This window comes from Manacus vitellinus, unplaced genomic scaffold (assembly GCF_001715985.3).
Source record: "Manacus vitellinus isolate BGI_N305 unplaced genomic scaffold, ASM171598v3 scaffold_5_pilon, whole genome shotgun sequence".
Taxonomy (NCBI): domain Eukaryota; kingdom Metazoa; phylum Chordata; class Aves; order Passeriformes; family Pipridae; genus Manacus; species Manacus vitellinus.
Genome location: NW_021940682.1, coordinates 16,509,678 through 16,537,424, shown reverse-complemented (window position 1 = coordinate 16,537,424; position 27,747 = coordinate 16,509,678). Strand labels below are relative to the sequence as shown.

Below are 27,747 nucleotides of genomic sequence, written 5' to 3'. Positions count from 1 at the left end.
GTGTTAAAGGCACATTTGTCCAGCATTTCAGAGTCCTCCAAAGGAAAGTGCTACTGAAGCTGGTGTGCTGCTCTGTGAATGTCTGCTCACAGAGACCAAAAGCTTTGTGCAGCACTTGGAAGATGAAATACTGCACCAACTGAGTTTTTGTTGGCTGTACTGATCAAGCTTATTTTATCTTTCACTTACACTTCTTACTTTCTGTAAATCCTCTCAGAAATTACCATGCTTTATTCCCATGCAGCCAAAATCTCCCCAGGAACGCAGGACATTGGTCACTGAACCTCACCATCCATGCACAAGTAAATGAATTATATGATTCAGTGACTGCCAGATATACTGCTCCCTCTCTCACGTTAAACTCCCACATTTCTCGTTCCTCTTTCTCTCTCTCTCTCCCCCTCTCTCTCCTTTTGTAATTACTCTCATATTTTCTCTGTCCACAGTGCTAGGGATTATACACATGATATTTCTGGTGCCAAGCTGTACCGCTGCCTTCCTGTTTTTACCAAAGTTTTCTCTGCAGGAAAGGAAGAAGCGTGGTCACTGCTTGGCTGCTGGATGAAAGATGAACAGCATGACTGAACAACATGCCATGGGGAGCAGAGAGCTTGAGGCAGCCTCAGTGCAGTGCTCTTGTAGCCACTTAGAAACCGTACACAATGGGAAGCATATGCAAGATCGCTGGCAGAAGCCATCACATCACATTTAGTTTCTCTCTACTGATCATGTGTGAGATATGTTTAGAGAGATTTTTTTTTTCTCCCTTGTTTTAATGATAATGGAGGCTGGGGCTTGTTGCCTTGGAGTTTTTGATTCTTTAATTTTTATAGGTTTTAGAAGTAGCTATGTAGTGAATGTAGATTTTAGAAGTAGCTGTATTATATCCCTTACCCTTTAGCATAGTAGTTACACATATATCCAACCCTATTACCCCAATTCCATATCAGTTCTCCTAAATTCCAGTAGCATATTTAGTCTTCTTTTCAAGGTAGGCCTTCATTCTGTTTAAGAACATCTGCCCCCTGGCCTGGACAACAAGATATCACCCAGGACTTTGGAAAGCCTCCAAGGACTTTACGTGCTGCAAAGAAGAAGATGAGGAAGAGAGGGTCCCAAAACACCCCCAGACTCAATTCCCGAGGGGCAGGGTGGGGGCAGAATGGGGCAAAGGCCGGGGGATGGATGAGTGGGAATTGGCTGGACATCATTATAAAATTATAACGCCCGGGTCAGGGGGTGCACGCATGGTTTGTATCTTCATTAAAACTTTCCCTTATCTTACCACCTCCTTAAATTGCCCCCGAGTTTTTTTTCTCCCTAAATTTTTTAGGTAACAGGCTGGAAAGTCATGATTTTTGGCAAGGCCTGCAGGAGGTAATATGGAAAAAAAGAAGGGTCTCTCTGACAGAGCCAGCTTGCTACACTGGCTCTGCTCCTACAGCAGACAGAAGGGTGGTGGAGAGGGTGGTGTTGTGAGTCCTCACACAGCTCCACCCTGAGGTCCCTCCGTCTACCTCTACCAACTTTAGCCTGATGCTTCCCACAGGCACAGGTGCCCTAATGCTCCTCACTTCTCTGCATGCCACTGTTTCCAGGCATGCTGGAATGGCAAAGAAACAACATGGGGCAATAGAGAGAACAAGTATTAAGGAAGGAAAGCTGGAAAGAACAGCTTCCTGCCTCCAGCATCCTCCAGAGAGCTGGAAAGCCAATGTGAAGAGCTACTGACAGGAAGGGGTAATGATGAGAGTGCTGATCCCCGCAAGAGGGAACCAAATATCACTGCAAAACAGTTTGTACAGAGCTTTAGGCCAACAAATGGGGTTGTTTCAGTTGTGCCAAAATATATAAAATATATATATAAAATATATACTTTTATTGAATTTCTTGATACACTAAACAAAGTCGCATCTCTTTGAGTCCTGGGATTATGTGACCTTTTTTTAAAAAAAACCATCTTTATAATAGAATTATGTTTCTGGATGTCATGGCTACAGGGAGAAGCTTCAAAACATGACTCATAAGTACTTCAAATACCAGAAAACAAAATGAAAGAGATTTCAAATTATTAGAAAACACAAACTAGTACTGTTAAGAGTCTTATTCATCTGAAATGCTTGCTTTTGGCAACATCTTGTCTCATCAGTTTTTAACTCCACCAGTTGCCAACGCAGACATTTGCCTCTCTGTGGGCACAGTATCTCCACAACACATCCACCCCTAGAGCTGAGACTGTAGGAAGGGTCTTGTCCAAACAAAGATTAATCATGAAACAGATGAGTTGGTCCATCAACACTTTTGCATATAATTTGATGTGCAGTTGCAATGTGTGCTCAGTTGTGTCTCCAAGAGAAGAGACAGTTTGGAGGACTGGATAGAGCCTGTTCACCACCATGTGCCTCTGCTTACTGTCCTCAAACCCCACAGGGGTTCGTAAATGTGATATTCAGGTACATGGTGACAGACTCATTACAAAGGGATGAGAAGGAAGCTTTACCTAAGCATTAGTGTAGGATGGGTTTTGGAGTTTCATTTTTACTGCAGAGACCGTTGAAACAAGATCCTTTTTAGTGGTGGGCTACCAATCACTGACAGCCACTGTCAGCAATGTCTTGACAGCTTGTTTCCCAGAATTTGATTATGTTTTGAAAACTTAATGCACTACACCAGACACTCGAGCAATGATCACACATAGATGAATAAAGACACATCAAGGGACTAAACAGATCTGCTTCCCCAGGTGTGGAAATAGAGGTGTGTATTTTCATATAGGTTTGTATCCTATATTCCTGCACTTCCCCCTTCCACACCTCCTATTGCCATATCCATTTCACAGTGAAAGTCCATTTCTAACATGGCATGTCAGGTTCCTCATGTTTTCCTACTGATTAGGTGAAGACACTCGACGGTGTGTGATTTGAAACTCAGGCCAAGTAAAACAAGTAACCATTAGCTCCCCCTGAAACCTCTCAATAAGGGCAGTTCTTTAGGTCTCTCTCCCCTGTTAAAGCCACTGATTGTCAGTAAACTTGCCAGCTTGGCCATGGAGGAGCACAGGAGCCAATGCTCTCGTAGCAAACCAAGCTGAAAAAGCCATCCCTCCCCAAAGAAGAAAATCCAGACCATTTTTTTTCCATATAGTTTGGTTATTTTGAACATCATAACTTTATTGAGACACCAGTAGTTACCACCTTCACTTTGTTAACCACAAATATATAGGACATTGTAAACACAGGTGCCGAGGTGGCGGGGTTCGCTGTAGTTGGATTTCGGAACAGACAGGGGCAGGGGAACAGGGAGGAGGGGTGAAGGGACACTCGGGCTTAGACAAGACCACTCAAGAGGATCCTGTATGCGGCAGGCCATCCATGAGTCATCATATATACGTATATATGTATAGCTTTATATTATACATCTCTTTAAATATATATATATAATATATATACTATACACAGGCAGTAATGTGGCAGGGGAAGGGGCCGGGCAGCCCAGGTGGTGTTACAAATGCCACACAGGCAGCAGGGAGTTGTCTGGATGGATGGTTTGAACTTGCTGCATGAGGTGGCCTCACTGGGCTCCTTGCCTTGTACCCGCTCTGGGGACTGGAGCTGAGACTCCTGTGGGAATCACCCTGCAATGCTGCTTTCCCAGGTCCTCCCAAGTGCTTGCGAGGGAGCAGAGACAAAGACACCTCCTTCCCTGACGGAACTGCCAGGAATATGGCGAGGAAGGGTGTGTGTGATGAGGTGATGAACAGGGTGGTGGTTAGGATATGGGTGAGCCAGGGATGGGGACAGGTCAGGAGGCTGAAGCCACAGATAGAACTGGGGCAAAATTTCATCATCCCTTTGCCCTTCAGAGCCTCTGCTTCCACAAGACACTCCCTTACTTGGGGGCTTTGTAAGATAAGAAGACATCAAGGGGACATTGTTCCCAACGGGGGATAGTAATCCTCTGTAATCTGGACAAATGGCAGAGGGAGAAGAAAGCTGCTTTATGATTTGCTTATACAGCCTTCCCTCTGACCTCCTAATCTGTAGAGTGGGGCTGATATCACCCACATTTAGAATATAATAGACATGTTCTAGCCAGCTGTTCAGGTCTTGCCTATGATAACCAGAAATAGGCAGCACCTTATCAGAAGCGCCTAAGATAAGATAACCAGCCCTTTGGGTAGGTCTGTATGTCTCATCAGCTGCAGAACAAGCCAAATGCCATTGGAAATTGCATTTTGCATTTTAAAGAGCTACATGCAAACAAGGAGACTCCCACCCCCAGGTCTGTCACCACCAACCCTCCACTGCAAAGGCTGAAAGCACATCAACCCAAGGAGCCGTATGTCTTCTGCCATGAGCAAAAGCAAGAAGTTGTCTATCTACTGTTGTAGTGTCCTCTGCCACACCAATGCCTTTCCTACAATGCAAAGCAAGGAGAAGAGGGACAGAGAGATGGGTAGTAACCCAGGATGAAGCCACCTGGCTCTGAGGGGGAAGCTCATACCTGCTTCAAGCCCATCTGAGACCATCAGCTGGTTACATGAAGGAAGCAAGCCAAAGAGGATAAAGAAAACCTTGCTCATTAGTCAGCCCCAAATGGTGTTTAGTCATCTACGTAACTCTGATGGGAACAGGGTATGTAAGATGTTCCTGCACCACGCCCTAAAACAGAGCCTCAGGTAGACCCCCCACATATTTTCCATACCTCTCCCTATGTGCCTGGTCCCTCACCCAGAGGGGACAGGCGCTGGAAAGTTCCATCCAAAAGGTACAACACATTTTTGTGCTCAGGGCTGGTTATTTATAGCATCCTCCTCCTCTCGGTTCCCTCCCCACACCCCAAATGAAAGCATGAAAGATGACACAGATGAGTTTGGGCGAGTACAACTAATTTCTCTCCTCCTCCACCTCAACATTTGTTTATTCTTCTCCCCCAGGGGGAGATGGACTGGAGGGAGCTCCCCCCACAGCCACAGTCATAACAAACCTCTCTCAATAAAGTAAACCCATCCCAAGCCTAAATATTAGGCTGAACCCACAGAAAATGAAGCTCAAGAGGCTTCCTTCCAAAAAACACCCCTCCTATTTACAGTATTGCGTTCACTCGCAGCCCCAGAGCAAGGGACCTGTACCCAGTCATTCCTGCTGTGTCCGTGGGGCTAGATGGTCCCCCTCTCCTGTCTTCACCAGTGGGTAACTACCAGCACAGTGGGGCAAGCCATGGGGAGGACAAGCCATGGCAACAGCCACCAGCAGCACAAGTCTGCTGGTAGGAGCAGGTAGAAACAGTGTCTGTATACAGCGGAGAACACTGCTCCACTTCCCTCTTGGGGGCCTGCTGCTCTACAGTCCCTACCTCATCCTGATCACTGTGGGGCAGATGGGAAGCAGTCACGCTGGGAGGAGGGAAGGACTAGTAACTCCAGTGTCCTCTAGAAGAAATGTTCACACAGCCACAGGCCAGACCTGTGTCTCATCCTCCTGACTCCTAAGGGTGCTACGAGGAATAGGCTGGATGCTCAGCAGGAGCATCTGCAGATTTTGGATCTGCTCCCCATCTCTGCTATGGGGACCAGTGTTGTGTCAAGCAGAGTGGCTTCCGGGGCAATGGAGCTCCTCATTGCTGCAAAGTAAACCCTGCATCTTGTGCTCTGAGAGATGTCTGTGCCAGGGACAATTGTCCAGGTAGCTATTGCTGAATTATTTCCCTTCAGGGGAATTCTGGGAACCTGTCTTCACACAGAGACCTTGCTTCTATCCTAGAACAGAGTGGGCTTCCACAGCTTTGTCTTTACTTGAAGCAAAATCATGAGGAGTGTGGAATGATATCCATATGAGCTCTATTGAAGAGTCACTGCTGCCACCTAGGCGAGGCTTTAAAGCCAGCCAGGATCTGAGATGCTGCAGAAGAGCACTAAGGTATGGTCTATGGCAAGTACAGAAAGACCAGTCCTCAGAGAGCTCAGTCTGGCCCCACCCAATTCTCTGCACACCAAGACCTCCTCCCCATCTGAGTGGGAGACAAAGTGCGGCTGTGCAGGGCAGCATCCTTCCCCACTTGGTTGCACCCCTGTGCAAGAGCCAGATGCATGCTGGCCATCCCAGCAGCAGCATTTCTTTCCAAGTAGTGTCCTGCTCCATTCCTGTGTGCTACAAAGATGGCATCAGCAAGAGGCTTTGCAATGTTGTAGCAGAGGTAAAGAGGAAGGTAAGGACCTGAGGAGCAGCAAAACTGTCTTTCTCCTCCTCCTCCTGCCCAGCATGAAAGGACAAAGCTCCCCTCTCCCCCTTGAACCAACCCAGCTGGGGTCAAGGACTCTCAGGGTGCCCAGAAGCCCACATCCTCCATCCTTCCCCCCGGGGCACTGTATCTGGGCCCAGGGACTGGGCATGGCTCCCCTCCTGCCTCATCAAACACCAGACTGAGAAGAGCAGTGAGCAGGATGCACAGCTGAGGGGAACTACCTCCATCTCAATCCTGGGGGGCTGGATCTCATGGCACTGCCCCTCTGCTCTGCTCAGTCTCTTGCTGTAACCTACAGACATGTCTGTGATTCCTGATTGTACCTGCAGATCTTTCCCTTCCCATTTTTTCTCTTTATGCTCCCCCGCTCCAATATCACTTCTTCCCGAACCGTCTAAAAATAAAGCACCCTTCACTCACTAGCATGTGGCAGAGAAAAGCCCCCATCTTTACTGTTCCTGCTGCTCTCCAGGCCCCATCCTCACACTTGTGTATGCTGACTCCAACACCACTCCCCTCCCTGAGCCACCAGGTGCTCCCAACCAATTTGGATGCTCCCACATCTACTCCAGCCTTTAGCGACTCCATCTCTTCTAGGAAGGTCCACAGTCCCTCTGATTTCTTCCCTTCTGCCTTCAACACCCTCTCCCCTACCCTGCTGGTACCATAGCCCCTCTCCTGCCCACCAGACACACTATGCCATCTGCAGCAAGGCAGGAGGGAGAGGAGGAAAGGGGGGACTTTCCTGTCACAATGCAGATTTTGGGAAAATTTGGTTCTGGCAGGTAGCTTGGGGGGAGAGGAGAAGGAAAAGGTGATGGGGAAACCTTTTTTTCTTTTTTTTTTTCCTTTTTTAAAAACAATAAATAAAAACAGATGACCCAGAAGGCTGGAGCATAGCTGAGAGCCATCTCTAGTACCACTATGCACGTGTCTGGTTTGTGCCTCGGCTTTCTGCCGGCAGTGGGAAAGGGGGCAGAAGGGAAAGGGGAAGGGAAAGGGGCATCGGTGGCTCAGTAGTTCTGTGTTTGGTACCCCTGTGTCTCGGTGTCAAAAGCATCTGCTGGAGGGGGCTGCTGGTATGTCCCCACCGCATCTGTAGCATCCTCCTCGTTCGTGTAGGGAGCATAAGGCATGCCGGAGTCCTGGCTTGGGTCCATGTAGTCCTGGGAGAAGAGGGCCGAATCGGCACCCAGCTGGAAACGCTGATATGCCAGGAATGCCTGGCCCACCTTTAAGGGAGGAGGTGGAGGGAAGACATGGGAAGCAGAGAGGGGAGGGAAGAGGAGAAAAAGAGGGGGAACGTACCGAAAAAGAGAAACAAACAAAAGTGGGGTTAGTAGTGGTTATGGATTAGTGCGCGAGGGCCGCCTGGCGGAGCACCGGTGAAACACCCCAAGAACATGGAAGTCCAGGCTGTCCCACAGAAAGCATGAGCCCATCAGGAGAGAGGAGCACTGGGCAGGGATGTCTGCAAGTGCAGCTGGCTGTGTGCAGCCTGCCAGGGCTCCCTGCTCTCTCTGGGATGTGATGGGCACCTCCTGCCTGGCAATGGGGTTTCACCAACATGGCACAGATCACAGAGGCTCAGTTGGCACATGCTTATTCCATTCTGCCCCTCCTGCCTGTGGGAAGGCAATATCTGCCTCAGCAAAACCACAGCGGGTTCAGCTGCCAGGCTGGATGTATGCTGCCATTTGGCTTGGAGCGGCCAGGAAGAAGAGCAGGATTTGACACAAAGTAGTGAGGTAGAGGTCACCCCCTGTAACCCCTTCACCAGTCAACATCCACATGAGCACAGACCTTGGAAAGGAGCAGCAGGAGGCAAGGTGGCTGCTTCCTAGACCACAGGGTGGTCAGCAAACAAAGTGCTGCCTCCTGCCCCAGACACTGCAGGCAGGACACCTTTTGGTGAACTGAGGGAGCCTGGGCATAGGGTTCAGCACTGTGGACCCCAGCAGGCATGATTTGTTGTCCCAGAGCATCGATGATCAAGGTGAGCAATCTAGCAGGTGATGGGGGGAGAGGTTTTTGGGGAGTGAGGTCTGGAAAGAAATGGAAGAGATAAAGTGGTGGGGGCAGAGGGCATCTCCTGGCTGAAGTATTAGGTCTGAGCAGTCATCTAAAGAAAGGCACAGTGGTGTTACAGAGCATTAGTTAGGGTATGGGTGAGGGAGAGAAGGGAGCAGAGGAGGAGAAGAAATTGCCAGTTCCAACTCTCCAGAGGGAGATCCCCCGTTCAGTGGATAACCCCACTCCAGTTCAATGGCCCATGTCTTCCCATCCTATGCCCTGCAGTGACCACACACCCATGGTCAGGGCACTGGAACCGGCTCTGCTCAGTGACCTCCTCCAGCTTCATCCCTCCACCCCTTCCCCCAAATTCTCCCATCAGCAAGGGGCACTAAGGCAGCAAGGATGGGGAGTTAGGGAACAGGGTATTGTATTCCTCCTGAAAATTAATGTCTCTGAGTCTCCGGAAAGCCAGAAATGCGAGGATGCCCTGTGAGGAGAGAAAGGGGTGTGGGAAGGAGAATCAGTAAGGTAGAGCAAACTGGTGTTTGAAATAAAAACCCCAAGGAACCAGGGGAAGAAGATGCCTGTTTAGCCACTCACAAGCCTGTGAACTGCAGAGGACCACTGTAGGTGATGGCACCTCAAAAAGGGTCCTGAGGGACCCCCTGCAAAAGCCTTGCTCCTTGTCAAACTTTCTGCTGGAGCTTGCAAGGGGATTTTGGCAGCACTCAAGTGCAGGACACAGCTCATGAAGGGAACACACACACTGATGTTCCTTGATCCTGCTTGGTGTGACCTTCCTCTCTGGCAGCTCTGTGGTCTTATGGTACCCTTTCTATCTGGACCCTGCCCAATGTTAAGGCCTGTAGGAAGGGGAGAAGACAAAGCCACAAGCACTTATGCATGGAGACAGGGTTAAAACGCTTTCCTGCTTGGAACTATCCTGTCACTTCAGAAAAAAATCACTTGTGCTTGGTGCTTTCAGAGGCAGGAGGAAATCATCAAGGACATTTATATTGCACACAGCAGTTTTTCCAGAAAACTAGCAATAAAGAACTGCTGGGGAAAGGGTAATCTTAAGACAGCACCATCACCTTCCTAAGAGACGACCCAGTGAGGCAGTGCTGCAGACAGACAGCCCAGAGGGACACTCATTGCAGCCTCTTGTGGCCAATGGTGACAACTCATATGACAGGAGCACAGCAGGGAGGGAGATGGGTACAACCCCTGGCCTGGAGCTCCCTTCTCTATTTAGTATCTGTGAGGTGAAAATGCTCTTGAAGTCCTCTGATGCAAAGAGGAAAAAGGTTAACAGGTTGTCCAGAGAGGTGATGGATGCCCCATCCCTGGAAACATTCAAGGTCAGGTTGAACTGGGCTCTGAGCAACCTGCTCTAGTTGAAGGTGTCTCTGCTCATTGCAGGGGAGTTGGACTAGATGGGCCTTAAAGGTCCCTTCCAACCCAAACTATTGTATAACTCTATGATAATGGTGCTTGGGGAGCAGGCTTGTCCACAGTCATACTGGAAGTCTGTCAAGGACACTACTTAATAGGATATGGGACTCTCTTTCCCATTGTGCTTGTAAATGCTCTAAAACCTTCTTTCATGTAAGTTTTTGAGTCCTTGTTTCCCAAGTTTACCTCCCAACCACCTCCCCTCCTGCTTTTCCTTCTCAGAAGCCATGTGAACTGAGATCCCAGAGGGAACCACTCTTAGCCAATCACCTTCCATTCCCCACAAGATAATACAGTACAGAGGACATTTGATCCAACATCATGACTCTGTACTCACCCAGGTGAAGATGGAGAAGAACGAGAATGTGATGGCTGCTCGGGCTGCATCCCCTCCCTCATTCAGTGGGTTGTCCTCTTCTTTTGAAGCTTGCCACTGGTTGGTTAGAAAGCAGAAGCCAACGAACCAGAGGAATGCCCAAAAGGCTGAGATGGACCACCATGGACATGCCAAAGGGGAAGGACAAAAGATGTGTGTGAGCAGAACATATACATATCACATTTCTCTGGAGATTTCAGTCCTCTGAGACCCACTAGGATGTTGCACAGCCAGTCTAAGCCCAAGTGAGCTGGTAAAGCTCACTGATGGCTACATTGTCAAGGTGACAATAGGTGTCTGCAGAAAGTACCTCTGGAGAGTTCATTTGCTTGTGTTTGGTTTGATCACGGGACTTGCATTTGGCCTTGGGAGGGAGCCTGAAGGGCTTCCAGTACTAGAGCGATCACCTGGGCTGTCTGAAACAGCCACTGCTTTACAACCTTATCCTGCAAGGACAAGCAAAGAGCAATTCCTTCCATGGGAGCTGCAGAAGAGTGGGAAGGAGCTGGTCTGCAGTTGCACAGAGACTGGCTTTTGTCAGCACAGCACAGCTCAAGGACTCGCATCAAGGAAAGGTGGTGAAGGACCATTAACATGCTGTGCCCCCAGGAAAGGGGTGAAGGTAAAGGGTAGCCTCAAGGGGGAACTTACTCTCTTTGCCAGGTGCAGGCAGATACCCAGCAGTGAGGGAAATGGACATTCCTAAGCAGCAGCAAAACAGGGCTCAGTCACTCCCCTTCTCTTGTCAGCTGTAAAAGGAACTGCCAGGCAAAGGGCTAACCGTGGACAAACCTGCGAGCCCAATGTCCTTAGCAAGTTCAGATGCTTCATCTGATCCTGCCCTCACTCCACTTATGGCCCCTCTGGCATACTCTGGGGAGGGCCTGATGTTGAGCAGTTTGCCTGAATGGGTGGAGTAAGCCAGGAGAGTGACTGAGGATGACAGCATGAGAGCAAAGCACCTCCTCATGGTCCTGCTGACTGGCCTTACACACACACATACACACACACTGTCACTCTGTCACTTTAACACGCTGCTGGGGATGGAGAGATCTGACTATAAGTTAGAATAAGCCTCAGGGATGGATGAGGTCCTGAACAGTTATTCATATAGGGAATGCCAGGTAACCTAGGAGGACTAGTTAAGTCAGCCTGCATGAATCCCTCAACTTTTTTTTATGTTCAATCACCTGGAGCTGGAAAAGGAGGAAGTACTGTCTCCAGAGGCATCCATACTTGGTCTTAACAAGCACAAGGATGCAGGGAGCCAAGATCTGCTAATCCTAAAGGGCTCCCTGAGCTACACCTATGGAGAACAGCTGAGAGGCATCAGCCAGATTGTCTGAGAAGAAGAGAAAGGGAAAGAAAAGGAGAGAGACAGAAAACCTGAGAGAGTAGGGAACCTAAAGGCCTCCTTGCAAGCAGGAACCTGACCTGAAGGGCAGCAGAAGCTCCCTCCCTCTCCCTTGCTGGCAGAGGAGAGAGGCACTACAGCCAACCAGCCAGGAAGCTCACCCGAGACTCCGATGTCTGAGAGCACTGCCTTCTTGCGGTCCTTGACGCTGCTGATCTGCGGGAAGTAGGCATCCAGAGCCAGGTAAAGAAGGCAGCTGAGGAAGGCGAGGACACCCACGGTAATGCCATAGTTGCAGGCATTGTGATTGCGGTTGAAAATGCAGTGCTCTTCTGACTCGTCCAGGCGGTTCACGTACCCTTCATTGACAATGGAGCCAAACACCACAATGGAGAATATCTGTGGGGAGGGAGGCAAGAGACATGTCAAGGCAAGACCCATCTCTCCGGACCAGCACAAAGGAGCAGGGGACAGACACTCTTTGCAAGCACATCTCTGCTCTGCTGAGCTCCCATCCTGCTCTCTTGCCTGGGCTGTAGCCACAGGGAATTTACTGGGGAGATGGTCTCATTTTATTTCTGAGGATTAACTTAAAATAGGACATTTTTAGATTGAACCTTTTTATCCATCTGACCTAAAGCAATGCAAAGCAGTTGCAGTCTGGAGTAAGGGTGGCTTCCCACAGACACACAGGGAGGCAACATGGAGTGTAAACTGGGATATGATTTTGGTGCAGGTGCCTGCATACAATGGCTTCAAGTAGAGGAAATCCTCTTAGTCTGCACTTATTCTCCCACTCACTCCTTTGCCGTCAAGGGATTAATTGTTTCTACCATGCATTTGTTCACTGATTTTATCTATCAAGTTACTATGCTCTTTTCCCCATCCACCCTCCCACAATCCACAGCCCTGCTTGCTCTGCAGCTCCATTTTGCTGGGCTCCCGTTCTCCCCATCTCCCCACACATCATACACCTCTCTCCACCAGTTTTCCATCAGCCCAGTCCATGACACCACCTATCCTTTTGCCCACTCACCTGTATGCCAACACCATTCAAGCTTCCCCACAGATTTTAGGGGCCAAACATCCTTCCTCCAGGTCCACCTGTCAAGGCCACTGTGAGTCCTCCCTACTCATCGCCACCACTGCCACTGCATGTTATTCTAAATCAGGTAGAATTAAGGATGAGTCCAGGTAGAAATGCCCTAATCCGCAGTTGCTGGTCTAATCTTTGCTCATAGGCTTAGCCTTCGTCTCCTGCCACAAGGCTGTCCCTCTTTGACACAGCAGGTTCACCAAAGCAGAGAGCTATTTACAGCACCCCCAGTCCTGCATCTCAAATAAACAGCTTCCCCTTGCAGCCACAGGAGAAAGAGGGGAAGATCAAGGCAGCATGTACAGATTTTTCTTTGCAGGGAATCTGGAGACTCTCAGTAGGAACAGCCATCTGCAGGCTGCCTGCAGGAGTCTCAGGGAGACAGGAAATGGGACCTCAGGCATGGGATGAACTTACATCTAACAGGCACTAGGACATCACCAGGGCACTATGCCAGCCCAGGAGATTTCTGCGCAACAAGACCTGGCACCCTTGGAACCACCACTCAGTCCCCAAGGAGCAGCAGCACACAAGAAGGTGAAGAGGCCAAGTCTCCTGCAGGGAGTGGAGCTAGGTCTGAATGTTTGCTAGGTCAGAAGGACTCCAGTACCACTTAACCCAACCAAGCACCAGAAGATAACCCAGAAAGCAGAAAAGTAGCTTTGTGAGTTCAGGGAAAATTGCTGATTAATGACAACCCAATACACCACTTATCATTGGTGGGGTTGGACGCCTGAGATCCATAACACAGACTTCTGCTGTTTGGCCTGTGGCTTCAAGAACAAGAGGAAAAACCTTACTCACAGTCCCCAACAGCCCTTGGGCAGATACTCAACACCAACCATGTTTCACCTGCCAAACTCTAAAAAGTAGCCACTGACACATATTATTTTTTCACTCCAAGACTCACACTTGCATTACTGAAATTGGGTGTATCACACTAGAGCAAACTAAAAAAAGCTGGGAGCTGGTGTTTCTAAGCACAGAGACTGTATAGGTTCTTTGAAAATTCATGAGAGCTTTTTAAGCTTAGAAGTAAAACAACTGATTTGTCTTCCTCCTTCTTGAAAATTGAGATTGATCATATTTTGCAGAAATTGCCTGTGAAAATTTAATAAGAATCTCTTCTGCCAGAATCAAAAAGTTGATCCTCAAAATTTCAGCCTGAATGGTTTGGAAAGCAGCAAAATTGTACACAATTACAGCCAGGCTCCTTCAGTGGGACGTCTCACACACCTTCACAACAGGCTGGGCTGACAGGTCTGCCTGGGACCATTGACAGTAACACCCTGTTCCTCTGACCTGAGGGGGAGTTGACAGACTCCTGAAGTGACATCCCAACGTGAGGCTGTGACCAGCACCAATGCTGACACCTGAAGTATCAACCTCCATATATTGTGATTACAAGGTGGGTGCCCCGTTTTCTGCAGCACTAGACAGAAAGCTTATCTTCTCTTTGGGAGACAAGGAACAGCCTCAAAAGTGGTATAGTCTGGTGTTCAGTTTTGGTTTAGGGCTCAAAACTGGTAAAATGTTGATTCCCTGAGTCAGGTCAACCCTTGCAACAAGCTGTATTGTGAATCTCTGCTTACTCATTCGAGATGAATGAACTTCAGTAATGGCCTGTCCCCAGAGACACCTCTGTTTACTCAGCTCATATCCTGATACATATCTTCCCTCTACTCTTATCTTTGGATTTGCTGCTTGGCCTGGAAGAGCTCTCAACTGCGAGAAAAAGAAGCAAAATAATTCCTTTTTGCATTTGATTTTTCATACCTTTTTATGCTGGCATGTCATAGAGGCGCAGCTCAGAGTCACAAGACCAAAGGAACATCTCCCTCTCCCTAATTTTCAAGCAGAGGTGGCAGTCCTAACTTCCTTTCTCCATCTTCAGTCAGCCAAAACACTGCAACTTCTCTCCTATGAAGAGAAACCTGTTTCACAGCCTGGAGGTGCCCAAGGTATGATTTACAGGCAAATATCTGATTTCAGATGATCTTACAAGTTTTCTGGGGAGATTCCACTAAATGTGTTCTCACTTGTGAGCAGAACAAGACACTGCAGATGCTTATCTTCTGTGTCCTGAAACAGCTACCCCAAAGTACTCTCTGTCCTTAGGGAAGCTTTCAATGGACCAAAGCACAGTAGCTTAAGGGATGTCTCCTTCTATCTGTGTGTTCCTCACCACTGGCATCAGCTCTGGTCCATGCTCCACTCCTCAGCACTGCAGAGAGGGCACAGAGAGGGCTTGCTTCCTTTGCCAGGCTCTCACCACCCTGACAGCACAGCAAAATGCTGTGAGGACCCACTGTGCACAGAAGCCTTGAGCTGGGCTGAATAACACCAACTGGGCAAGAACAGGCAAGCTCAAACCAGAGGTTCCAGACTGACAGGCAGAGCTGGACAGCAGAAGAGGCAATTGCTGCTGCTGCTGACAGGCAACATTTCCTGTTTTATTCCTGTGATGTCTATACACAGAAACCATTGTGACAAACAGTTTTCTAAAAAAAAAAAAAATCATAATTATGAGAGCTCAGATCTTGCAGCCCTAAGGAGAAACTGTTGCACACTTCGTCCATGGCAGCTGCTCCTTGTTGGTAAGGAAGTAGGTGGGTGGAAGCTCATTGATGTGGCAAGTCATCTTAGAAAGAGCAAATATTTTTTATTTCCTTGATTTCACAATCTGTGCCCTGCAAAGATGATCCAAGCTGCAGGTGCAGCATGAATGACTGCCTGGATTATAAACAAAGCACCAAGTTTTCAAGAATGAAGCATTTACGTTCCCATTCCCATCACATCTGCAGCACTTCTGAAGAAATGCCAGCAACAAGCAGCACTGGCACAAGCCTCTTACTGCCCTGCATTATCACTGCTTGTTTCTTCTCCCCCCATTTGGCATAGCCAATCCTCGCTGCACAGAGTCTTGCCTATGGCCACTGATAAAATGGTCCAAAATACGCATCCAGCTGCAAAGATGAGGTGAGGAGATGGCAGGAGTCATCTTCTGACTGAGCAACAAGATGCAGGCAAGTGGCTTGTCTGCAGGCTGACAGGAGGCATCCCGGGGTTCCCATCATTTCAGTCTGCTGAGGGAGGTGCTAGCCACTTTCCTGTGCTCAGTGATAAAAAACAGCCAGCCAGCCCCAGCTTTGGGCACTTGAGAGGCCTCATTTCTTCAGCGAGGCTGCTGAGGTCAGCTAACAGGGCTTGAAGTAACTAGATTTTTTGGTTGAGATTTTTAGGTTTCTTTAAGCCTCCAAGAGGAGTGTTAATTGGGCGGATGTGCAGGGACAGAAAACAGCACTTGGAGAAGATCTGACCAACTCATTCCTGCTCCTGAGACCCAGCTTTTCTCCACTTCGCCTCTCCTTAAATGTTATATCCACATAGGTTGTTGCAATAATTTTCCTTGACTCCTGTTTTATCCAAGAGCTCCAAAGACACCAAGTGAAGCCCAGAGCCAGGTGCACTGCAAAGCTGACAGAGACAGAGCAACTTGCCAAAAGACGCAGCAAAATGAACTTAATGCTTAGCACTGTGCAGAGGAGACGGGGAGAAGCTGAGAGGTTTCCTCTCCTCATTTCTCATGGGGCTCATGCAGCCCATTACAGGCATGTAAGGGCTTATTACAGTGAGAAAACTGCAGAACAGGCAAAATTCTACACCCTACCAAAACATACTTTTTTTTTCCCCTCTTGCTTAACTCGCTTATCTGATTTTGCCAAAGCCAAAGGTGAGTGGTGAGCCCTCAGAGGAGAGGTTCTCCAGTCCCTCCCAACCTCCCCAGTGCAGGCTCAGCCCTGCAGAGAGCTGGGCAAAACCTCCTGAGCATCATGTGAGGCTTTCCACCACACTGCCCATCCCCAGCCGTGCATCAGATGCTCCTGAGCATCATGTGATGGATGCAAAACACAGCCAGCCTCTGGCAGTGCACTAGGATTTTCCTGCTCCTCATCCCAGGAGTTTGTCATGCTGCCTCCTGACTTCATCCCCAAGATCCCCAGGATGGCTGTGGTGGGGATGAAGCTGAAGAGGGTTTCTGCTGAGCTGCCTGCCTGGGCTCACTGCAATGCCTGCCGGCCACAGCCTCTGTTGCACTGCATGCTGCCTCTCCCTCTCTCACCCCCCCCTTTTTATCCTGTTATAGAAAGGAAATAGTTTGGTGACATAATATTCCTTGCGGGACTTCAAATCAAATACCCCTCGGGAAGAATGAAGCAATAACCTCTTCTGAGTCTGATCTGGTAATGACCAGGAATAAATCTGTTTAAAAAGAAAGCGAGAGCAGGGAAGAACGCAAAGGATAAACTGGCAGAGATGATCTGTCTTTCATTTTCATTCAGCCTCTTGCAAATGGAGCCTCTGGAAAGCTTTGGAGTGCCCTGCACAGACATGGATTATTATTATTATTATCATCATTAAATCTACTTGTATTTAGTTCATTTTGAAGAAAACATATGCAGCTTTTGAGACGCATGGGACTGGCAGCTTGGAAACAGGCGGCCTCTATTTATTCCCTCCAGCCAGCACCACACAGGCAGCAAACAACTCCTGCCCACGGTCTCGACAGTGTGTCTGAGCCCTGTGCGGGTGCTGGAGGGGGCCAGTCTCCCCATACACAATTCCCCTGAACATGGGACAGGGGAAGAGCACAGCTATGCCAGCACTTCCCTCCAGTTCACCCTCTGGCCACCAGCCACATGGCACCAGCTCCCAGCTCACCAGCTGAGGCTGAGCTGGAGCAGGTGACTGAAGGGAGAAAGGCTCCGAATCCCTAATTCCTGCCACGGGATCTGGGACAGGCTTTCCTGACCAGCCAGCTTCTTTTTTCACACATGGTTTGGCAGCTGACAGGCCAGCCATTAACCCTTCTGCCTCCCACCAGACCTGTGCCCAGGGTGATCTTCCCCACTACAACATCTCAAGCCCCAGGTGATGATGGGAGCAGCCGTGCCTGCAACCCTGGGTAGGAAGGAAGAACTCTGCCATTGGAAGATGCCCATGGTGTAGCAGGAGGCTGAGCCCAAGAGGACAACTTCAGGAAGCTCCATCCAGTCCCACAGGTCTCATGCTCTTCCCCTGGTGAAAGAGCATCTTCGGTCCCATCATGACTAATGACAACTCCCCATGACCACGTCTCCATGGTGGTATCCATGTCTTTTGTAGTCCCAACATTGCTACATTGCATCTTTTTCCATAAGGAAGAGTTCAGTTTTCTTTCTAGCAACACATCTCTCCCTCCTTGGCTTGGCTGTGCCAACCTAAGCAGAGAATTGCACCCACTGCCACCTGCACCTGCTCCTCTTGCAGCCTCGTGAGTCCTCTCTGCTGCCTTGTCCTGCCACAAATGTTTGCCTTGTCCCATCACTATGCTTCTCATCTGTGTGCCTCTCTTGTTTTGAAACAGCAGATTACATATGATTATGTTATTTTTTGTTCATGTTTCTGACTGTCTTTGATTCCTATGTGCTGCTTCTCAGATCTTTATCTGCCAATGCCATTAATGAGAGATTTGTTCCTGTTCTGAGATTCTTCCTGGAAATGCTATGCTGGTAACAACACGACCTTCTGTATCCAACCTGAATCACCAAGCAATTGTGCACACTTATTGTTCATCTTCTGACATGGTCTCTCACCTAATCCCAGTGATACCAAACTCCCAAAAACCCTTCTGAAGCAGACCTAGGGATGGGCATTCCCTTAAGGAACTGTACCTGAGGCTTGACTGAAAGCACATGCTTTGAACTGCTGTGTTTCTTTCATCATGCACCGATGTATCTCACAAACACACAGCCAGGGAGCATGGTGGCTGGGGCAAAAATCAGGTGGCCGAGAATAGACAGAGCATGAGCTATGGTCCAGGAACATGGGGAATATCTCAGTTAAATTTACTTGAGGCAGAAAGAAGGTGGGAGCCCAGTTCCAGCTGGTTTCGGACTAATGAGGCCCCCAAGCTCTAAGGCTCAGTTTAACTGCCATTGCAAGCCCACACTGAGTGTCCTTGGGAAGAGGCAAGTGGTGTCATAAGCCAGGCATGAGCATGGCAAGCCAGGCTGGCGAGGGAGTAGATGAGGCTCCCTGCCATGCTGTGACTTGTTCCCACCCTCCAGTTTGCAGGTGCCAGCCTGTTGTGGTGGAGCAAGGGATGTGGTTCCTGTCCTTCACCTGCCTTGTCTGCTCAGCCAGAGCTGTTTGGGATGTACCATGCCTGTAGACACAGGAGACAGCACTTCCTGTCCTAGCTTGAAAGGTCTGCATGCTCCTACCAGCCAGGGGACACAGCGGCAACAGCAGCAGGTAACGGAGGAAAAGATGGAGGGCAGGCAGCACCTCTCCTCACCAAACCTCCCTCTGGAGGGGCAGTGACTGACCTTGGCATCAGAGGGGGCTCGGGACCTCAATCTGTGTGACAAATTTTAATGGGCTGCTTTGTTTGTGCAACTGTGGTTGGAAATACTCTCACTCAAACCCACATCCAAGCAAGCTGGGCCTGCTTCCAAAAAGCTAGTTACTTTTGCCTTCTTAGGCTTTTACACCGAGCAGCACATCAGTTTCTCCAGCAAGCAGGTTTCCAAGCAGACAGGAGCACCTGGAACAACCTGTTTCAATTAGCATTTTACTTATTTATGGCACCAGTGCTACATCCAATGCCTGCAGGTTGTGAAGGAGCCGTCCAGCTCCCATGTGACAGCTGTGGAGAGCACTGTGGGCCCAGGCACAACGGGACTCGGCAGGGATGTGCTCACACTCACCTGCTTCATTTCAAGAACAATCCTGGAGCTGTGCAACTGGAGCTTGGTGTGGGTCACCCAGCTCCACGAGCTCCAGCAGTAGCACCAGTAGCTCCAGCTGCTGGGTCACCTAAACGGGCTGAAGGCAAGTCTATATGCCAAAGTGGTAAAAAACCAACCCATGCACCCATGTCTCATCTGCTGTGGGGCACCAGAGTCACAGGGTACTTTGAGTAGGAAGGGACCCACAAGGATCATTGATTCCAGCTCGGGGATGGACCCCGTGACCTTGGCATCATTAGCACCATGCTCTTACCAGCTGAGCTAAACAGTTGTGAGATGCAGCTCAGCTCTGAGCACGTCTCTGTGTTGCAGCTGGCAGCAAGTGAAGTGGCACAACGTGGAGCACTGCCTTGAAATACCAGGACTGGGAGTAAACTGCAGTGGCAACATTGCAACAGAGTAAGTTGCTTGACTTCTCTTGACTGCTGTTGCTGGGAATAGGGAGGGAGTTGTTCTGCTCTTCCCTACAGAGGTGAGGAAGCCTCTGGGATCTTCCAGCAACACACTGCTTTTGTCAGCAAGCTTCAGTTCATCTGAATCGGACAAGTCCCCTCACTGCAAGATCCAGATGCTGTTGGAAGCACCTTCAGCAGAGATGCTCAGGAGGGATTGCTCCATACTGCTGTTTCCTTGCTTTGCTATTTCATCCTGGCAAGCACATCTGGGGAAGGCAGCAGCAGAAAAATGGCTTGTGCTGAGGCTGAACATCCAAACCTGACACAGGCGCCCTGCAGGACCACTACTGCTCACCAGCACCCATAGCAGGCAACCTTTATATAGGGAGATGCATACTTACTCCACCATGCCCGACCTTCAAAGCACCCACAAAACCTGAGCTGCCTCACAGCACAGTCATAGTGAACTGATGCTCCAGAATTGCTAACCTCTTTCCATAGTTCAGCATTCTCCTTGTCAAATTTATCTTGTCTCCTCTTCAGCAAGGAGTAATATAAATAATCTTCGGTCATCTCATCTGCTCCTGATCCTACAGTTCTCCCTAGAGATTTGCCACCACCTCAGTTGGGCTGCAAACTCCCTGGGCAGGAGCCAGTTTTGGTTTCTGTTGGTAAAAAGCCATATGCACCTCTGTGCCATCATGAAGTCTGCTAAAAGGCTGCATGACCCGAGCACAAGGTCACTGCCTGAGGAAGCGATCACGAGAATTTCTGCTCTCAGCGAAAGCTCATCATGTGAAACAGGCCAAAATGAGCCTTTAGCTTGCCCTGGGGAGACAATGGACCAGTCACAACATGAGCAGGATAAACGCAAATGAGATTTCAGGAGATGGCGGGCAAAGTACTTCCAGTGTGTGCAAGAGCAGGTGAAAGGAAGGACTCTGTTCACCGAGACCACAGGGAGGGAGAGCCCTTTGCCACCAGAAAACTTTGGCTCACAGAGCATGGCAATAGGAAAGCTAAGTACAGATGCAATCACGGTCTATAAATACACTCAGGGGAAAACACCAGGGAGGGAAAAGCACCATTTAAACTGAAGGGCACAAGATCACAAAAGCAAATGGATAAAACCCTAACCATGAATAGATTTATGGTGGAAGGCCCTGACCATTGGAACCACTGAGCGCTCTCCCAGACAGAGTGAGAAGGCCAAAAAAACCCATGAACTAGTCTTTTTTCCAGCAAAGTTCAACCAATTTATGGAAAGGGCCATAAAGGGTATGATGCTTGTGACAGCCTGAGAGAGGACTTCACTGCCCACAAGGACCTGTCTTGGTCTCAAGTTAAAAAAAAGACCAAAACTACAACTGAATATTTGGTGTGAGCTTGTGGCTCCCCTGTTTTGTGAAAGGAGAGAGGACAGACAAGACCAAGACAGTGGAAAAGCAAGAAAAGGAATACATAGACTTGCACCACGATGGCCATGACAGCCTCCCTCGCTGGACCACTGACCTGGAGCACCTCCAGCTCCTGCAAAACAACTTCAATTTCCACGGCCAAGTGAAGTGCCTGGGGTAAATCCCATCCTGTCCTCTGTCAAGGTCAGACGACCAGGGGGAAACAGCACAGGGTCCCAAGGAGATGCCAGTCCCTGGGAAGTGCTTCTTGCCTGGGGAGACCTTGCAAGGCACAGAGCTGAGCTCAGCAAGCAAGCCAACAGTGTACTCTGAAGCAGACTAGGTGCCTAATTAAAAACCAAACATATTTCTTGTTCTCTCTCCCTCAGTGGTGCCTCTGGGAAGCCAAAATCCTGCAGTGTTTGGATGAAGGGAAAAAAACCCACCAGACAGAGTGGCAGAGAGAGAAAGAGGAAATTCTGCCACAGAGATTAGCAGTGGGAGAGCCTTTGTAGGTCACATCACGTCCATCATCCCGGGGCATGCAGGCTGGCTCCACTCCAGCCACCCAGGAGCAGGGGGCACACATACCCCCTCGCCTGGCCTCCAGCCACAGCCAGCCCGCTCCTGGCGTGATGTGCTGTAGTGTAAACAAGCTCAGGCACATGGACAGACAGACAGAATGCCCGCATTAATCACGTCCTTAGCTGTCTTGGGGCTCTACAGCTGCCCTCCGAGTCACATCACCCGGAGGGGACATCACCCACCCACCCAGCTGGGAGGAAAAGGGCTGCCTCCCCACCACCAGCAGGGAGACAGGCCACCTTCCCTTTTCCTCCTCATTTCCCCCACCTAGCACTGCTTTTATTTTCCCAAAGCCAGCCTGCCGCCTTTCCTCTCAGCTTCCATGCGCATGTGTCTCCTCCACTCTCTCTCCCTGCCCTCCCTTCTCCGCTACCGGCCGAGACCTCAATCTCTCCCCCGCCAGCTCAGTGCTGCAGCACTCACTCCCTTAATCCCAATGACCTTCTTGCACATATGCGCCGGCCCCACGGGCAGCCATGGGATCGGCATCACGGGAAGAGGAAGAGACCTTCTCCTGACACCCCCATAAGACCCCCCTTTCCCTCTACCCCCTTCTCCACAAATTATGGAGATGAAAACATTACAGAGAAGGGAGCTTTGGCGGGGTGAGAGGATTAGGGTAAAACACAGAGCAACACTGAGCCCCCCATAGCCCCTCCAACTCACCTCAGCACGGCCTGAGCCCAGCACCCCCAACCCACCGGGGAGCCATCCTAGGACTGCAGCATTCTCCCCTCTCCCAGGTTTCCCCCGTCACCCCACATCCTGCTGCCTCCCAGCATCTGCCAAAACCCCACAGGCATGGGAGGGTGAGAAGACACCCCACCACCACCCCCAAACCAGCAGGGATGGAGATGGGGTCATGGTCATTCATGCCTTCCCCCACAGAGAAGAAATCTCCAACCAGACTGCTCTCGCCCCATATGGCCCTATATCCACGCATCCAGATATGTAGCTGTATGTGTATGTGCACACATATATGTGGATATATATGGACTTTTATACATACATATATATAAACCCAGATCCATATATCCAAACATACCTGCACATATATATTTTTATAAAAAAAATATATATAACAGAGATAGAGCCATAAACGGTTATGGAAGTATATGTCCACATCTGTGCGTGTACTGATCTAGGATGTGTGGAGACATATCGACATACGCATACAGCTGCATATATAAAGCATATAATAATAAATATATAATATATAATAGCATATTATTATAATAACATATAATGATATGTAACATAGGGCATAACGATTTTTTATATATGTGTCTGCGTTGCGTGTATAGAGGCAGGTGAAGTAGGAGGGTCGGGGTCGGGGTCGGTGGGGGGAGCCCGCCCGCGCCCCCGCAGCCCGGCGGGAACGCCCCTACCCCTGCCGGGTGCCGGTGCCCTCCCCGCGGGCGGCGGGGTCTTACCCAGGAGAACGAACCGCAGCAGGGTCTGCGGCTGCCGGATGAAGGCCTGCGGGTCGAAGGCGCCGCCGGCTTTCCCGCTCCGAAGGCGCCCCGTCCATCGGCGGTGCGGGGGTGGGCGGGAGCAGGCGGGGGGCTCGGCGGGCGGGTGCCGGGCTGCGCGAGCCGAGCCGGGCTGTGCGCCGAGCCGCGCCGAGCCGAGCCGTGCCTGGCAGCTCGGCGGCGACGAGCCGCGCGCTCCCACCCACGGGGGACGCGCCGCGCGGGAGCGCGGCACCCACCCCGTCCACGCTACACCCCCCCCGCCCGCCGGGCTGCCGCCCGCGACATCGCGGCGTCCGGGCAGGTCTGGGGCAAGGCGGCGGTGTCCGTGGGGCTGGAGTGTGCGCGGGGTGCTGGGGGCGCGGGCACTGCGGGTTGCAGCATGGGGGTCTGCGGAGGGCGGTGCGAACACCTCCCGGTACAAAGGCAGCCCACCCCAGCGCCCCTGGGAGAAGGATGCAGGGGGCATAGCACGCTTTGTTTTGGTAGGTCCTAGCAGAAGCGCGGGGTCAGCCCCCAGCCACTCACACTCTCTCCTTGGCCCTAATGGGACCACATCTGGAGTGCTGTGTCCAGTTCTGGGCTCCTCAGCATACTGACTGAGAGGGAGACAAGGAGCTGCTGGAGAGGATCCAGTGGATGGCCATGAAGATGCTGGAGGGTCTGGAGTATCTCATGAGGAGAGACTGCAGGAGCTGGGCCTGTTCAGTCTACGGAAGACTGAGAGGGGGTCTCATGAATGCATATAAATATCTCAAAGGCAGGTGCCAAGAGGATGGTGCCAGACTCCTTTCAGTGATGCCCAGTGATTGGACAAGGAGCAATGGCCACAGACTAAAACACAAGAAGTTCCACCTCAATATGAGGAAGAACTTTTTTACATTGAGGGTGGCAGAGAAGTGGAACAGGCTGCCCAGGGAGGAGACATTCAAAACCCACTTGGCCACGTTCCTGTGTCACCTGCTTGAGGTAGTGCTGCCTTGGCAGGGGAGTTTGATTAAATGATCTCGAGAGGTCCCTTCCAACCCTAAACAATTCCGTGATTCTGTGATGCTACCCCATAGAGGCTCCCACAGAGGGGTAAGGCTGGGCCCTTGGATGTGGCCCGTTATCCCAGAGGTGTGGTCAGTGCTGCTCCCCCACTGGACACCTGCCCCCAGGCAGAGATGCCTGATGAGCCTCAAAATCACACTGCAGCGAAGTCTAGGGCTCTCATTTGCAACATCCCTCACCCAGCCCACACCGTGTCCCTGGGAGGGGGCAGCAGGAAAAGGCCCTTTGTGAACACGGGGAATCCAGATTTTGGGGAGAACCCCCAACTCTGGGAGGCAGAGACTGCAAGATACACACCTTGCACTCCTGAGGCTGCAGCCTTGGGAGTCACCTGGACTTCTCTGGCACCCACAATACCACCAAGGTCACCAGCACAGCAAGGAAGGGATGTGTGAGGACAAGCTATCTAGCCTTAGGGACAGTTCAAGCAAATTGGCCCATGCCTTCTGCGCAGAGTAGCTGCACACCAGTGGCCTACTGGCTGCTGCAGAGTCCCTGATAATCTGTATTACATGGACTGAAATGGAAAGCAAGCCCTTGGATTGTAACATGGTTCCCTAAACTCAGCAGTGGAAGCCAAAACCATGCAAGAGCTAGAGAAAAAATGTATGGGGGAGATAAAAGAGCATTTAAAGCTGGCCTATGGTCACCCATTTGGAGCTGCGCTCCAAAAAGTGGGCAGCCATTCTGCATCTTTTGTGGGGCTCATTTTGAGGGGCAGGCTGGAGGTAGAGGATGGACACTGCTCCATCACATCCAGCCATAGAATCCTAGAATGGGACCTTAAAGGCCATCTAGTCCAAGCCCCCCGCAATAAGCAGGGGCATCATCCCCCTTTCTAGGGAACCAGTCTGCCAGGTTAGAGCAGGCAATGAAATGTCCTCCAAACAAAGCACATCTTGGTCTGTATGGGCTTTTTCATGCAGGTTTGCACACAGATCCCTCCAGCAAAGCCTCCAGCCTTGGGTTTTACTTAACCTGCAGGGACCGGAGTGGGGGAGGGAGGGTGGAAGGTCTCTGGGAGTTGAATAAGTGTGTTTAACAGCTGGATATGCCCTCCTTAATTATTTCACACTAGGTGGGTAACCAGTCTCCCCATGCTGAATGGCTTATCCGTGTTACACCAGTGCAGCTGGCAGTGGGATCTGGCTCTATCATCATCATCATGGCTAGGCTTCGCGAATGAAGATTTGGGAAGGACTCTGCCCACATCTGCTACAAGCACGCTGGTGGCTCTACAGGTTGGTGTTGTTTAATTGATGTCTGCAGTTACTTGATATAACCGTAATGTGCAGCACTACCATTGCATGTTACAGGTCTGCATCCCCGCGGTGGGAATTCTGATGGTTGTGGTGCCACGGTCCCTGGCAGGGAGGGAGGAGGCAGGGCAGGAGTCCTCCCAGGGGGCACCAATCTTTGCATGGTATTGTGTTTGTCAAACACATCCTCATCTGTAAGCCCTAGGAGACAGTGCGGGCAAACTTTGGGTGCCCCATGTGTGAGAAGCTCCAGACCACCCAGCTCTGGGTTCCACTGTTGTTGTGGCCTTCAGTGTGCATCCCCTTTTGTACCACAGGCTGTGGTGGATTAAGGCCCATGTTTCTTATAATAAGGCAAATTTATCTACTGATTCCCAATTTATTCAGCCTCTGGATGTCGTGAGGCTGGATCTTACTATTCAGCAGTTTAGTTATTTTCCACAGATTGCCTCGTGGGTGCATCTAATACCATCTCAACCACCCAGTATCAGCTTCCTTGCTTTGCTCATGTTCTGCATCCTTAACCCAGGCTGTAGGTAGCAGGATGTGGCCATCAGCTGAGCTGGCCAGGCTCTGAGGTTTACCAGCCACCTGGATGCCTGATGCCATGCCTGTTATCTGAAGCCTGGGTTCAGCCCACCTCACTTGAGCTGAGGCTCTCGGGCTGACCCAGAGGCAACGTGACACCCTGACGATTACAGCGAGCGGCCAGGAGTTGTTCCTCCAAAGGCATGACTCCTCTTCTCTTTTCTCTTCTCTTCTCTCCCAGCTGACAGGTGTATGTCCTGCATCTCCAGTGATGTGAAAAGTTGGGTAAGCACTTTGCATGTCCTATGCTAACCCGTGGTGGTCCTTGAAGGGACCATGTCTCACAGCATCATTTTCTTGACACTTCCTCACCTGGTCTTTAGCTGGGCAGGCAGCTGGGCAAAGTGGGCAGCTCTACTCAGCCTTCTTACCCTCTCCTGCCCCTCAGACATGGGTCCACCATTTAGGGTGGTCCTCCTTCCTCTCCTCGGCTGAGAGATGCAAGATTTCTGGCTGAAGATAAGAGCTGCTTCAGGGGATGTTTCAGCCAGAGCTGTGCAGCACATCAGTTATCCTGTAAGGGTGCTGTGCAGTTCCCAATCCAGAGAAGTCTGAGAAAGCTTCTTCAGCCGGGTCCTGTCTGATTTCCTGGTGTCGATAAAAGGAGAGTGAATAATTTATCTCCTGTCTCTCAGCTCCTTCCCTGTTCAGGTTTCACCTCAACTTTGCTTCACTCCTGCCCAGAAGATATGCAGCACCAGCTCCCATGCTGGCAAGTTTCTGATGTGGTCTAAGCTATCCAACATCTCCCAGAGACACAGCTGGTCCTCACAGTGCTCATCCATGTGCCAGAGCAGCAGTAAATGGAGCAGGAGAAATAACAGCATGAATAGCAACTAGTCCAGGCAGCTTCCACTGAAAGCCTTATTTTCAGTTTCTCTCTCACAGCACAACTTCAGCACGTACATTGGTTTTATTGTTTACTATTAATTCAACTGCAGCACACAGAGGCCCTGATTGAGTTTGGAGCTGCGCTGTACCAAGCACCGTGGGAATATACAGCAGGACACAGCCCCTGAAGAACATGCAATCATGTCCCTGCATGAAGGAAGAGAAGTTATTTGATAGCTTTTTCTATTTTGAGATACACGCAAAAATTGTGGGATGGCGATGCTGGCAGTGAAGCCTATTTTATTTAATTAATTTTTAATTTTTTTCTCTCTTTTTAGTGTGTTTCTTTACACTACCTAACATCATCTTCAAGCTGCGATGTAGATTTGTCAGGTGCCTTTTGCTCAGGGTTCATCAGAGCCTCCCATGGCTGTAGAGCTATTTGAGAAAACCAGTCAAACACTGCATTGGGACACCCCATCCAGGCAGGCACTCGCTCCCAGCTTGGAACCAGCATATTGTTTTCGTGGAAAGGAAACCCCTGGCCTGTTCGGGGAGGAAGCCTGCAGTGGGACACACTGTCTGGCATCACATACATCCGAAGGATGACACGGGGACGTCATGGGTTTGCATAACGCGATAAAGAACCACAGCCAAACGTTTACGTGTGGTTTACTACGTTCCTACTTTACCCTGCGCTCTTTTAAACCCCAGTGCCACATTATCTGTTACGACCCGTGAGCGTGGGCACCGAAGTTCTCGACAAGCCCCAACAGACGTTTCCATGTTTCTGTCGTTCCGCGCATCGCCGCCCGCGTACCTTTCTGGCCCCG

General features: G+C 50.2%; 1 protein-coding gene across 1 annotated transcript; it reads right to left on the bottom strand.

The window, feature by feature from the left end:
- Window positions 1–3,128: 3,128 nt before the first annotated feature.
- Window positions 3,129–23,471, bottom strand: SYNGR1 (synaptogyrin 1). The gene is made up of 5 exons (XM_029963414.1): window positions 23,437–23,471; window positions 23,145–23,349; window positions 11,606–11,843; window positions 10,052–10,197; window positions 3,129–7,475 (listed from the first exon to the last, which is right to left on the bottom strand). The coding sequence occupies exons 1-5, from the start codon at window positions 23,469–23,471 to the stop codon at window positions 7,257–7,259; spliced, it is 843 nt and encodes a 280-aa protein (XP_029819274.1). The 3' UTR covers window positions 3,129–7,256.
- Window positions 23,472–27,747: the final 4,276 nt, after the last annotated feature.

Bases quoted from the DNA above. Each gene is read 5' to 3' on its own strand.
- SYNGR1 (XM_029963414.1), bottom strand. From the start codon at position 23,471: ATGTCGCGGGCGGCAGCCCGGCGGGCGGGGGGGGT. The intron at 23,350-23,436 runs GTAGCGTGGACG...CCGAGCTGCCAG, and splicing joins GCCCGGCGGGCGGGGGGGGT to GCACGGCTCGGCTCGGCGCG. The intron at 11,844-23,144 runs GTAAGACCCCGC...CCCTCCCCACAG, and splicing joins GCTGCGGTTCGTTCTCCTGG to ATATTCTCCATTGTGGTGTT.